General features: G+C 48.1%; 1 protein-coding gene across 1 annotated transcript in view; it reads right to left on the bottom strand.

The window, feature by feature from the left end:
* Window positions 1–10,409: 10,409 nt before the first annotated feature.
* Window positions 10,410–12,041, bottom strand: part of LOC121048479 (plasma kallikrein-like) — a 46,147-nt gene continuing 44,515 nt past the window's right edge. The window contains exons 5-6 of the mRNA XM_042288984.1: window positions 11,550–11,704; window positions 10,410–10,577 (exon numbers count right to left, since the gene is read on the bottom strand). Coding sequence (XP_042144918.1) covers window positions 10,410–10,577; window positions 11,550–11,704 — 323 coding nt within the window. The remainder of the gene's footprint in view (window positions 10,578–11,549; window positions 11,705–12,041) is intronic.

The following is a 12,041-nucleotide window of genomic DNA, read 5'->3' as shown; positions in this document are numbered from 1 at the left end:
TCGGAACGGCTCCACAGGCCAGGACGAGAGGACAACGCGTGGAGGGTCATGATAGAGGTGTAAAAACAAAGTGCAAGTCAAGCCCTCTATAAAAAAAAAAAAGCCTTCAACGAACAACAAATGTAAAAACAAGCTCCCTACAGTCTAAAGCCGCAGTTTGTAAGTTTTGGAATCTCGTATAATCAGGCTGACGAACGGTTGAAAGGGTTAGGTAGAGCGAACACTAAATAATGAAGATTTATACAAAAAGGCAGACGAGGATTGGGAGAAGGAAGAGCAGTGTAGCAACAACAGTTGGAAGTAAGGCAGGGTGCGTCGTGTTAATGAGACCTGCTGCTTCTTTGCTTCTTCGCCTCGATGTTAGAGTAGCACAACTTACTGTTAGTGGTACCAGCATACGAGATAGAAGAGAAGGACGTAAAAAACTCATAAAGAAAAGAGAATAATTTCATGAACAAAAAAGTCCCCAAACTTGACTGAAATATGCAAGTGAATATGCTAGCGGCGAAGACGCGTAAGGAGAGCCTCGAACCTCCCCGCCTCGACCGGATGATGTGATCGGAGCCAACCAGCTCGACTTCGACCCCCGATGCCCCCGTGTGGGAATGAGAAATAAGAAAGACCATTAGAAACAGGAGCAACAGGAAGCGAACGAGACGAAGTGTCAGATTGAACTACGACAGGAACAAAAACGGACGCGAATGTCGCCCTCATTTATCAAATTATTTCTCAAATTCTTCATTAAATCGTTTTAAAGTCTACAAAATCCTTCATTCCGTTCTATCCCAGCCTCCCTTTCCCATCCCTCTTTTTTTCTTTTTTGAGCAGGTTGGGAGACACTCTATCCCCTGTCGCTTTGGCAGTGCTGTCGTCTCCGTGGCCAGGGGGGAAAAGCGCCGCCGCCGCAAAATCTTGCGAAAGTAATTGTAATTGTGCCTGAAATTTAGCAATTACTGACGCTAGAAAGTAACTAAATTACAATTACAATTCCTTTTAGCCAAAAGTAATTATAACAATTACAAATTACCAGGAAAAGTAATTAAATTACAGTAATTTAATTACTGTAATTGAATTACTACCCAAGTATGGCGCTGGGGCGAGACTGACTCGACAAGGTCGCGAGCGGCGTCTTATCTAGAGTAGGTCACTATCTCGAAGATTCGGCGGAGAAGGTTCGAGCGTAGCGCGCTCGGGGCGAGAATGAACACGCACTTTCTAGAACAACATAAGCGGGGATAAACGATAGAAGTTATGTCCGGAGCAAGAATAAACGAGAAAGTTCTAGAAGTCCGTGACCCCTGCGCGCGGCAATATGAAATGCCAATTCTTTAGTATTTAAATGCAGTTGACAAAATCATTCAACAGTATGTAATTAAATCTGACATGCAAAGTACTCGAGGCATTTTAAACACGTATCTCAAATACTTGTAAATTAAATACTTCCCATCTCTGGACGATAATAACTTTTCTCGAGTCAGTGCCTCAGAGTGACGCGGTGTAAGCATACCACCAATACGGAGTTTTAGAATAAGCTATACGCAATTTTATCTCACACTAGCCCTAAACTTAGCACTACCGTTAGCGCCCGTTACGCATTGAGTTTGAGAATAGCCTTCCTCAGCCCCGACGCAAAAACCCAAGCATCTCGCGTTTGCAATGCCGCCAAAATACAGAAACAATGTTTATTTCGCAAACGAAAAGCTGTAACTTCAGCACAAAAAAAAAAATATTTTTTTGGTTTAGGGTAATATTTTAGATTCGTTTTATTCTGAGGACACGACACGAGCGGTCTTCGACAGGTCGTATCCGCTTGCCTCGCCTCGGCAAGAGATGTCTCGTGCACTGACCTTTGCCGAGAAATGGTCACGCGTTGCAAGCAGCAAGTTGCCGGCGATCGTTGCGCACCTTGCTGGGGCCTTCCGTCTGTTATGTGCACCTCCCGTTAGTGTGCAATGTCTTCATGCGTTGAAAATCGCCGTTGCGTTATTTTAATGCATGGACGACATTGCACTTCTACTGAAAATCGCAGTCGCGTCCACGCTGAGCACTGGCGGTTCGGGAGTGCAAGTATGGGGAACTTTCAGCAAAACGTTACCTTGTTCCGCGTACCACACTTTCGGGGCCTCTGAAGCTTGCTATAGACCCTTTCCGAAATTCAGTCTGGCCACTTTCATCACTATCATCATCTATGGAACGGCATCTGTGCCATATACCAATGGCGGCCTTCTCGTGACTGATAAAGGAAGACGTTGAAGATGTTCCTAAGTGGATGATGCGAGGCCTGTACATTCGGGGGTCAGTACGTCGCGACGTAGGAATGGAACACAAGAGCTGCGTAAGCGTTTATTTCTAATAATTCAGATTCAGTCAATCTGTGGGCAGCACACAATCGGCTTTAAAGCACTTTGGCGTATAGAATTTTCTTGAAGCATCTGAGTGGGTTGGAGCTTTGTTCTGAATGCGGGTTCGTGGTCACCATCGAATAGACCGATCTCACCAGTCAGTTTGACTACGCCACCGCTGCCGCAATGCATCGAGGGAACTTTATTCTTTTTGCACGTGCGATAACCTCGCTGAGGGCACTGCGTGTGTAAAGCACGGGAAGGCACGAGCCCTCGCGTGCACGGCTGTTTGCCTCCTGAGAACTAAAGTTATGTCGGCGTCACGCATGCGCCGAACGTTTAGTGAAATCGGTCTATAAGGAGTATTCTTTGGGCGCCATATTTGTGGGTGCTGTCTAGAGCGCATGCTCGAAACGAGCCCACATTAATAAGCTCCTAAGACCGGCAATTTTGAGGGTGCGGAATGCCCGTTGCAAAAGAACTGTGGAAGCTCGCTATCAGCACGCGCTCAGCAGTCGCGCACACAGCTATGGCCGCCAGTGAATACTTCCTGTTGAAAGTGATCGAGGAAGAACTCACACCGAACAATTCCTCGCGTGCCGTTGACTTGCAAAAGTGACGGTGCCGATACAAGTTCATTTCCGCCACTGATATGGCAAAACCTTAACTGCTTTACGAACCACCAGATGGCACTGAATTTCGGAAAGTGTCTATTAAAGGTGCTGTGCAACTATATTCAATTAGAATGTTTTTCACTTTACACGAGCTTACTGGCACTAGTGGGACTCAAGGATACTCGCACGCAACGCCACTGGCCAAAAAACTCCTTTGTTGCGGTGTAATTTCAAGGACAAATGCGGTAATTTTTATTCAATCTCTCCTTTGCAAAATTTGATGACGTAACGTGGGGATCGCAGTACACCCAAGTGACGATATTTGAATGCGGTTCATAGATTGGACCCGAGCATTGCGTGGACACTCGATTTGGGTAGGTGATAATTACCAGCTCGAGAAGCATTCGGGTAGTGGCCCGTGTCCAATCGCTGCAACGACGACAATAGCCGAGCCATAACATTGTCTGGAACTCAGCGCGTATCCTGTACTTTGCCAACCCCAGCGCGTGGCTATGATCAGCATTGGCGGCATATAATCGGCTCCAGATCACGTGGCCACTTGTTCTGGCTGCGAGATGAAAGGGTGAACGCTGCTCGTTTTTCTTTTAATTTTTTAGAGCGCAGCTCTTAGGGGCCCGTTTCCGGCTTGAGCGGCGTCAGCGTCGCCGTCGCCGTCGGCGTCGGCGTCGGCGTAACCGCGCGGTGCATCATGGGAAATGTCCCATAATGCACCGCGCGAGCCCCCACCGGGGTCACGTGACCTCGTGGGGGGCACGTGACCCCCCCGAGGTCACGTGACCCCGGTGCATCATGGGAAATGTCCCATAATGCACCGCGCGAGCCCCCCACCGGGGTCACGTGACCTCGTGGGGGGCACGTGACCCCCCCGAGGTCACGTGACCCCCCGAAGTCACGTGACTCCCCTGAGGTCACGTGACCCCCGCCGATGTCGCGTGACCCCCAATGAGGTCATCGTCACTGATGACGTCACCGGCATCCACATCGTCATCGTCATCATCACTGATGACGTCATCATCACTAATGACGTCACCGGCATCCACATCGTCATCATCACTGATGACGTCACCGGCATCCACATCGTCATCGTCATCATCACTGATGTCACCGGCATCCACATCGTCATCGTCATCATCACTGATGACGTTACCGACATCCGCATCGTCATCGTCATCATCACTGATGACGTCATCAGTGACGTCACTGATGTCGTCACCGGCATCCACATCGTCATCGTCAACGTCACTGATGACGTCACCGGCATCCGCATCGTCATCGTCATCATCACTGATGACGTCACCGGCATCCGCATCGTCATCGTCATCATCACTGATGACGTTACCCACATCCGAATCGTCATCGTCATCATCACTGATGACGTCATCAGTGACGTCACTGATGACGTCACATACATTCGCATCGTCATCGTCATCATCACTGGTGAAGTCATCAGTGACGTCACTAATGACGTCATCGGTACCCGCATCGTCATCGTCACTGATGACGTCATCAGTGACGTCAGTGATGACGTCATCGGCATTGGGGGTCACGTGACCCTCAAGGTCACGTGACCCCCCCTGGTTAGTTTAACCCCCCCCAGTGCCCTTCCCTCCTCCTCCTCAACAGCTGCGCTCTAATTCGGCGTTACAGGGAGTTGTAAGCAGCTTTTTGTTCTGGCACTTTTATTGCGTGGGGTGAAAAACGAACGCGTGTTTCATAGGTCATTAACGTCAGGGATCCGTTCTAGACGGTATTTGCGCAAACTTACAAAAATGTTGCATCGCCCATTTAAGCTTGCGCCTGAGTGTATTGTGAACGGGGCGCCCGCTTAAAAGCATGCTTCATTTTGGTTTTCTCGCTATATTTAGCGGGTAAACTGAGTTACATTTGTTGTCACGTGCCGTCAACGCTTCCGCTAAATATAGCGGGGAAACTGAATTTGTTTGTAGGTCACACGACATAAAGTTTTTTTTTTTTTTTTAGGAAGAAAAAAGGAAGCCAGAGAAATTAGCCTGGAGATACTCTCCTGACTGGCTACTCTGGTGGGGATGGGGTAGGGGTATGACAGACATAGAAGAAGAAAAAAAGAGTAAGAACAATAAAACAAATCACACTTGCAAATTAAACATACATATAAAATAGACGCATGATAGAGTTCAGTGCCACATGTTAGAGTCTCTTGTCGAGGTCTGTTGCTCTAAGGAAGCCTAGGAGGGCGTTCGTTGTTGTCATGGCACAGGCTTCACTATCCCAGGGGCCCAGGAGAAGCTGAACTTTCTGAACTTTCCAAGAGAAACAGACTTTCCAAGGAATAAGGACACATTAAATCACAGGCTCCGGCTGAATATCGCATTTACGGAGAAAACATGATTGCGCTTTGAAGACAGGGACACAAGAAAAACAGACACCACAGAGCGCTTGCGCTCTGTGGTGTTTGTTCTTTTTATGTCCCTGTCTTCAAAGCGCAATCATGTTTTCTAACGTACCATACCAACTTGCCCAACAATCAGCACTTTTCAATATAATTACGGAGACGTTTCTTTTGAAGATACATCGAGCACCATCATCAGACTGCGCCTGCGGTCTCGCAGTCAAAGATGTCGAATATCTTACACTTGACTGTGGACGTTTATCAAGGAAGCGCTGTTTTCACAGTACCGTCTACTCTGTACCGATTGTAAAAAAAAAAACAAAAAAACATGTATGTAATTTTAGCGTAGAGCATGGAATGATAATGTACGGATATGCCACGCAGATAAGGCACTTAGACAAACCGATACACAATCATGGATATACGTACTCCTTTTCAATTATCTAAACAGTTCTTGTCGCCTAAAAATAGTTTTGTGCGATGTCAGTTTTGGTGAGAAAGTCTCGAACAGCATGCGCTGCAGCCGCTTTTCTGTATTGCCGGAGACGACCATGGTCCCAGCACCTTTGAAAGTGTGACCGGTCGATTTTGTGTTACTCGAAGCCGCTGCTGCAGGCGTATAGTCGCTCGCTTCCTTGATAAACGTCCACAGTCAAGTGTAAGATATTCGACATCTTTGACTGCGAGACCGCAGGCGCAGCCTGATGATGGTGCTCGACGTATCTTTAAAAGAAACTCCTCCGTAATTAGATTGACAAGTGCTGATTGTTGGGCAAGTTGGTAGGGTACGTTATAAAACATGATTGCGCTTTGAAGACAGGGACATAGGAAGAACAGACACCACAGAGCGTGCTTCAAAGCGCAATCATGTTTTCTCCGTAAATGCGACATTCAGCCGGAGCCTGTGATTTAATGGGCCCTTATTCCTTGGCAAGTCTGTTTCGCTTGGAAAGTTCGATGAGGACGTATGGCGTAAAAAAGAGACATTTGGGCATGCTCGTTGAGCCAGGCGACATTGCATAAGCGCCCGTGTAGGTCTTTGATTATAAAGCGCATATCACACCGTGAAATTGAAACCACTTGTAACTCCACGCTGTTATGTCCTAGCGTAACAAGTTTTTCAGCTGTTTCATTTCCGTGAATGCAGCAGTTCCCGGGAATCTATTGACATACGATGTTGTGTCCCTCCTCTGTCCAGGTGTGTTCACGACTTGTAAGTAGACAAGGGCAGCTTTGGAGTCTGTACAGACCACACATACTTGAGCACAATTCATTTGCCTAATAAAAAAAGCAGAAAGAATGCATGCATACCTAACGTAGTTGACAAAGTTTGGTGAGAGAGGCGGTATGACTCGCGTACGTTTAGGTCAGGCATGTAGAAGACAAACGCACAACCCTTTTCCGTAACGAATCCGTCTGTACGCATAAACGTGCCATTTTTTTACATTTCCTCTTTAGATGACCCAGAGTCATTTGCATTGCGTCTAAAGGTGGCACAGTTGATTTTTTCTTCGGGTTTTGAATATTCGTTTGGATTCGGGTTTTGTGATCGTTCAGGGTGCACAAGTATCATCGTACTTCCAAAAATAATATTGGGTACAGGTGTCTTGGTTGGACATATGTGTAGCACGCATTCGTGCAGCGGTTCTTTCCCTTAGATAGTTTACAAGCGGATGGTACTCCCAAGCATATCCTTAAGCCACGAGCTTAGTCGTGTTTGTAGAGTCCTGGAAATTTCATGTAAAATAGGTATTGGAAGTCCATGGAAAATAGGTATTAATGAGATGTATGGGAAAAGCGACGCAGAAGCTTGTGAGCGAGCGGCTACACTGGCGGCTTGAGGTCGGCAACATTCTTCCTCAAAATATTGCCGCCCGCAAAGGCGATCAAACAACGCTCGGTCACGCATTTTCAGAATATTCGTGCTTGTTCTTGCTTGAAGCGTAACTTTTATAATTTCGTCCTTGTTTCCTGCTCTCGAAAATGCATGTTCATTCTCGCCCCGAGCCCGCGACGCTCGAAGCTTCTTTTCCTAACATTCCAGATGCCGACACACTTCAGATAAGGAACGGCCCGCGACATTGTCGAGTCAGTCTCGCTCTCGCTTGCTGTTACGCCGCCAAATCGCCTCGCGCGTTTCTGCTGCTTCAACGCTGGCCTTTTATTTTGTTTAGCACAAGTTCGCCGATTAAACTTTTATTTTGAGTTCACTGTTCGTCCCCTCGTCACCTTCATTCGTGACAATGGGAGTTTTAGCAGGTCGTTTCCACACGAACGGTTCGCCTTCGAACGTATCCGCGACGCCACTGCGCATGCGCGCGCGAGTCGTTCGGGAAGTCGGGAGGCTCTTCTCGTTCGTTTCTCCGATTCTGGCCGCTGCAGTCGTCACCGCAACGCAGCCAGCACCGTTCACGACTCGGTTAAAAAAAGAGATGGCGGTCGGTTCGGCGACCACCTACGCCGACCCAGCCAAACGTTAGGCTTAGGACAGCGGGAGGCGATTTGCCGTCCTGTTTAAGTCTGCTTCATTTGAGAGGTTGAACCAAATCATTTCGAGGACTGCTCACAGTGGTAAGCGATCGTGAATGCTGAAAACTGCGCATGCTAGTAAATTTTTGCGATCTGCGGGCAGACTAGCTGCCGTGGCGACCGCGAGCAGACGAAATTATTTGGTTCGACGGCACACAACGTGAACGATCGTTCAAGTTGAAGATGACGGAGACACACCACATACCTTTACGGTTGTTCGGACACTTTTTACTCTATCTAGCTTCGCAGTTCTTGAAATTCCGACCTGCAAATGTTGCGTCGGCCGTCTTGTTTACATCAGTCGTACACCAGAAACACGAACCGCCACCACGGTGTCCGCCACCGTCGCCACTGATTTACACGTTGCAGAATGTTTCACATGTTTACTAGAAGATGGCGCCACCATTAAGCACGATCATCATCATCGTTTGCACGGTCGCGCCACTTTCACGATTCGCTAAAGTGTGTCAAATTTGACGTACGGTTTCACGGAACGGACCAGCTGTACCGTTCGTGATTTCGGAACCGTGTGCTTGAAAAACGACTCGCTAAAACTCCCTAACAGGACCGGATTTGGGCGTTTTCGGTGCACAAGGAATCGCATTCATGTGACGTCATTTTCCCCCGCTAAATTTTGTGGTGCAACTGAATTGGTGTTCAGGTCACCTGACTTTACTTTTCCCGCTAAATCTAGCGGGAAACTGAATTTGTGTAGGGGTCACGTGATATCAAGAAGCGGCATCGTTTTCTCCGCTAAATTTAGCGGGAAAAATAAACGGCCAGAAACATACCTCTAAGCGGCCTGAAGGTCCTAAGAAAGCTACATCGTTTGAAAGGGGCCGTGAAAGTATTTTGCAACTTGTGCTTCCTTAGCTTTTCCTCCTCAACTCAAAAGCGAAATGAGAAATCATGTGGTCAGGATGTGCTTGGGTACCCTTGCGATGACTCCTAGCTTCCGGTGTGCTCTTTAAGCCCGCCGTGGAACGTGTCATTCGCAAGCGATGGTAAGTTCCAAAACGTGTCCTGTCGGCACTTACGATCCCACGAACGCGAATCCAAATATTCGTCCATGGATTGGTTGTTGACGAGCGCATACGTCCGAGTGACGCGATGGTGCTCGTGTCCAATGCGTGAGCCGTAGTCGTCTGATGTGCTTTGGGTACCGCGGATATATTACAGTGAAAAGGCAGAGAGCCTTCGAAGGAAACAAGGCACGAAATAGTCCGCTATATTTTAAAATCTTCGTTCAGAAAAGCAGGTTTTTGACTTTGTAACCTCCCTGTTTTGGCCAACTAAACAATATGCGATTAGTAAAACCCCAATTAGATATCACCTATCCCATCGCAAAATGTATTTCATGTCACCTTTAAAATTCTAATACAAAGTACACCTTGACAGATGCCTGCCGTATTGGCTCACAAGGAAGCTTTTATAATGCATAAATCATCATTAACTTTCTCTGTCATTTTAAGACGTATCGTGATAATAACTATTCAGAAAAAAAAGTGTATGTTTCGCACTCCGCATCACGCGAACTTTAAACTTATATACATGTATAGCTCGCAAACTAAACCCCCTCCCTGCCCCCTCATAATTTATCGCAGTTTAAAATTCATTTCACGGTTCGTTTGATATTGCAAAGTGTCAAGGTAATTACATACTATCTATTCACGGTTGAGACTTCGATGATGAGGGTCCGGGGTCGCTTTCGCGGTAGTAAACATTCGTAGGGGTTTGCTGGAGGGAAAGCAGACCCCCCCCCCCCCCCCCCCCCCAAAGTTCGCTATTCAGGATCTCTGTGAGGCAGACATTAAAGTATTAGGGCATGGCGTTTTTTTTTTTCAGTTATTTAAACTTTACACATTTTCGAAATGTCCAGGTTTTACTCTTCCAGGCGCGATATTTACTACCTCTAAACTCAATACATGTACTGATAAACCGTAAAAAAAAGTTTGTCAAAAGTACGATTGAGTCGTTTTTTTTTCGCGCTTTCAAGTAGGTTTAGAAGACGGAACCTAAACGTTTACCCCCCCCCCCCCCCCCCCAAAACGTCCCGCCATTATTGGAAGGATTGATTGATGAATGGATGAGGTTGAACCCTTTGAATCGGGCGGTGGCTTGCGACACCTAGCCAGTGTGTGTCTGAGTGTTTTCACTGATGATGATGATGATACTGCGGTAGATTTACGCAGCGCCATCTAGTGTGCGTAGCATCACCAAAAGCGCGCCTTGCAGCGTCTCTCGGCGAGCGCGACGCTAGCGCACGCGCTGACACCGAGACAGAAGCGCCTGCCGCTTGGCGGCAACTCGCGTCGAGAGTCCAGAGAGTTTTTCGCGGCGTGTCGGGGACCCGTGAACAATGACGTCAGCGGATCTTATATCTTCTAGGCTCTACTGCCATCCGCGGTATATGCCGTGCTGCAAACACAAATAAAAAATAACAATAAAACGATATGTACACGGGTTTGACCTCCAAGTTGCTGTTTTTATTGACGAGAAGGAAAAAGGGCGCGAGCGCAGCTCATATCCGCGCATTCATGGAGTCTCTCCAGCGATGCTTTCGATCCAGTCCAGTTGCGTCGAAGTTCTGGCGAAGACGGACGGCTGATATTTAGCGGCGCATACGACGGTCCACGAGACGGTTCCGGCCAGCACGTAGAGGCCGTCGTCCCTCGGGCACATCAAGGGTCCTCCGGAATCGCCCTAGGAAGAAAAAAAAATCAAGATTCGCACGTTTATACTACGTTTCACATTAAGGCCGAACCGCGGCACAACGCCACTATCTGTCAGAGAACCGACCAGGTGGGCGCTAAGAGAGTTTCTGTCACCCGTTAAACCAATGGCGCACCAAGAAGGCATCGTGATCGTGCAGTTTTTTCTTTACAGCGGAGTTGTTAAGGGCTAGTTTCCCCTGGATCGTGTCCGGTACCAAACAAATGTCGGCACCCGTGGTCGACACAACACTGGTTGTGTCGACCACGTCCGGGGGGTCCGGCAGGCCGCAGGAGTGCTGAATGGATGCGAGTGCCGTGTCAGTGTTCGCGCGTGGGGCTCGTTTCCTGTCACACGCGAACGCTGACACGGCACTCGCATACAATTCGTGCCCGTGCGGGACCCCCAAACGTGACGTCATGTGACGTAACGCGCGCGCTTTAAAGCTGTCTAGGAGGTGTTGGCCTTGCGTGCCTTCGATTGATGTGCGGATACCCTGGGAAACAAAAATACCTTGGTGCAGCGCCGCGAAGTCATAGCGTGACGAAACGCTGCGGCCGCGACCTGTACTACAAAGTCCGCGCTGACACACTCTTCTGTGGGCAGGTCAGGGTTGCAGCAGGTCGTAGTGGTGCGCGCAGAAAGATTGCGGCTTCCACGATTGATACCGGCAGCGGCGGTGGGAGGAAACTGACTGGTGAGATGGGTCCGTTGGCGCAGTGCAATAAAGGTCGAAAACTAATTAGCGCAGTGGTAGAACGTCGAACTAAGAATCACACGGTCGTTAATTCGATTCCCAGTTAGGAGCACATTTGAAATTTCGTCTGTTATTGTAGATTCCCCACCCTTTCGTAGAGACTAGTCCTCTAAAGTATACGCGTTACACATTTCGTAACCGTTTCGGTGGCGTTCCGTCACCATTTCATTATTTGTTCCTAAACACAAAAATACAAAAATACTTGCATTGCACATGGATTTTCCTCCTTCCTCGTAACCGGCACAGATCATGGTTTCCTCGATCACCGGATTGGAGTTGGCGTAGTTCTGCTTGCAGATGTCGTGAGGCACAGTAGGCAAGTCTACCTTCTGAAGAATCGTAGAATCAGGACCGTTTTGAACTGCGTAGGGAGAGAGAGAGAAAGAAAAAAAATTGTTTAAACAAAGGCAGGAACACGTTTATCGTCTTGATCGGTGGTCATCTTGACGAAAGGTAAGCACACACATGCCGAGGGCTATCGTCGTCGCCCCGAGTAGCCGGAGGGAACTAGACATGCGCGTCAGGACCGCCGCCTCGAGGAAGAAAAGGAAACTAGGCACATAACCGCTTTGAACGACAACAAAGAGAGGGCGGTGCGAGCCCTCTCTGAGTTTTTGTTGACGCACACGAAAAGTTCATGAAACCCTAGCCATAAACAGCTTCGCTGTAAAAAAAAGGAAGAAAAACGGCCCTTTGTC

Source organism: Ixodes scapularis, unplaced genomic scaffold (assembly GCF_016920785.2).
Source record: "Ixodes scapularis isolate PalLabHiFi unplaced genomic scaffold, ASM1692078v2 PGA_scaffold11__112_contigs__length_91849675, whole genome shotgun sequence".
Classification (NCBI taxonomy): domain Eukaryota; kingdom Metazoa; phylum Arthropoda; class Arachnida; order Ixodida; family Ixodidae; genus Ixodes; species Ixodes scapularis.
The sequence above is the reverse complement of the archived record's forward strand: the minus strand, read 5'-3'. Positions and strand labels throughout refer to the sequence as shown.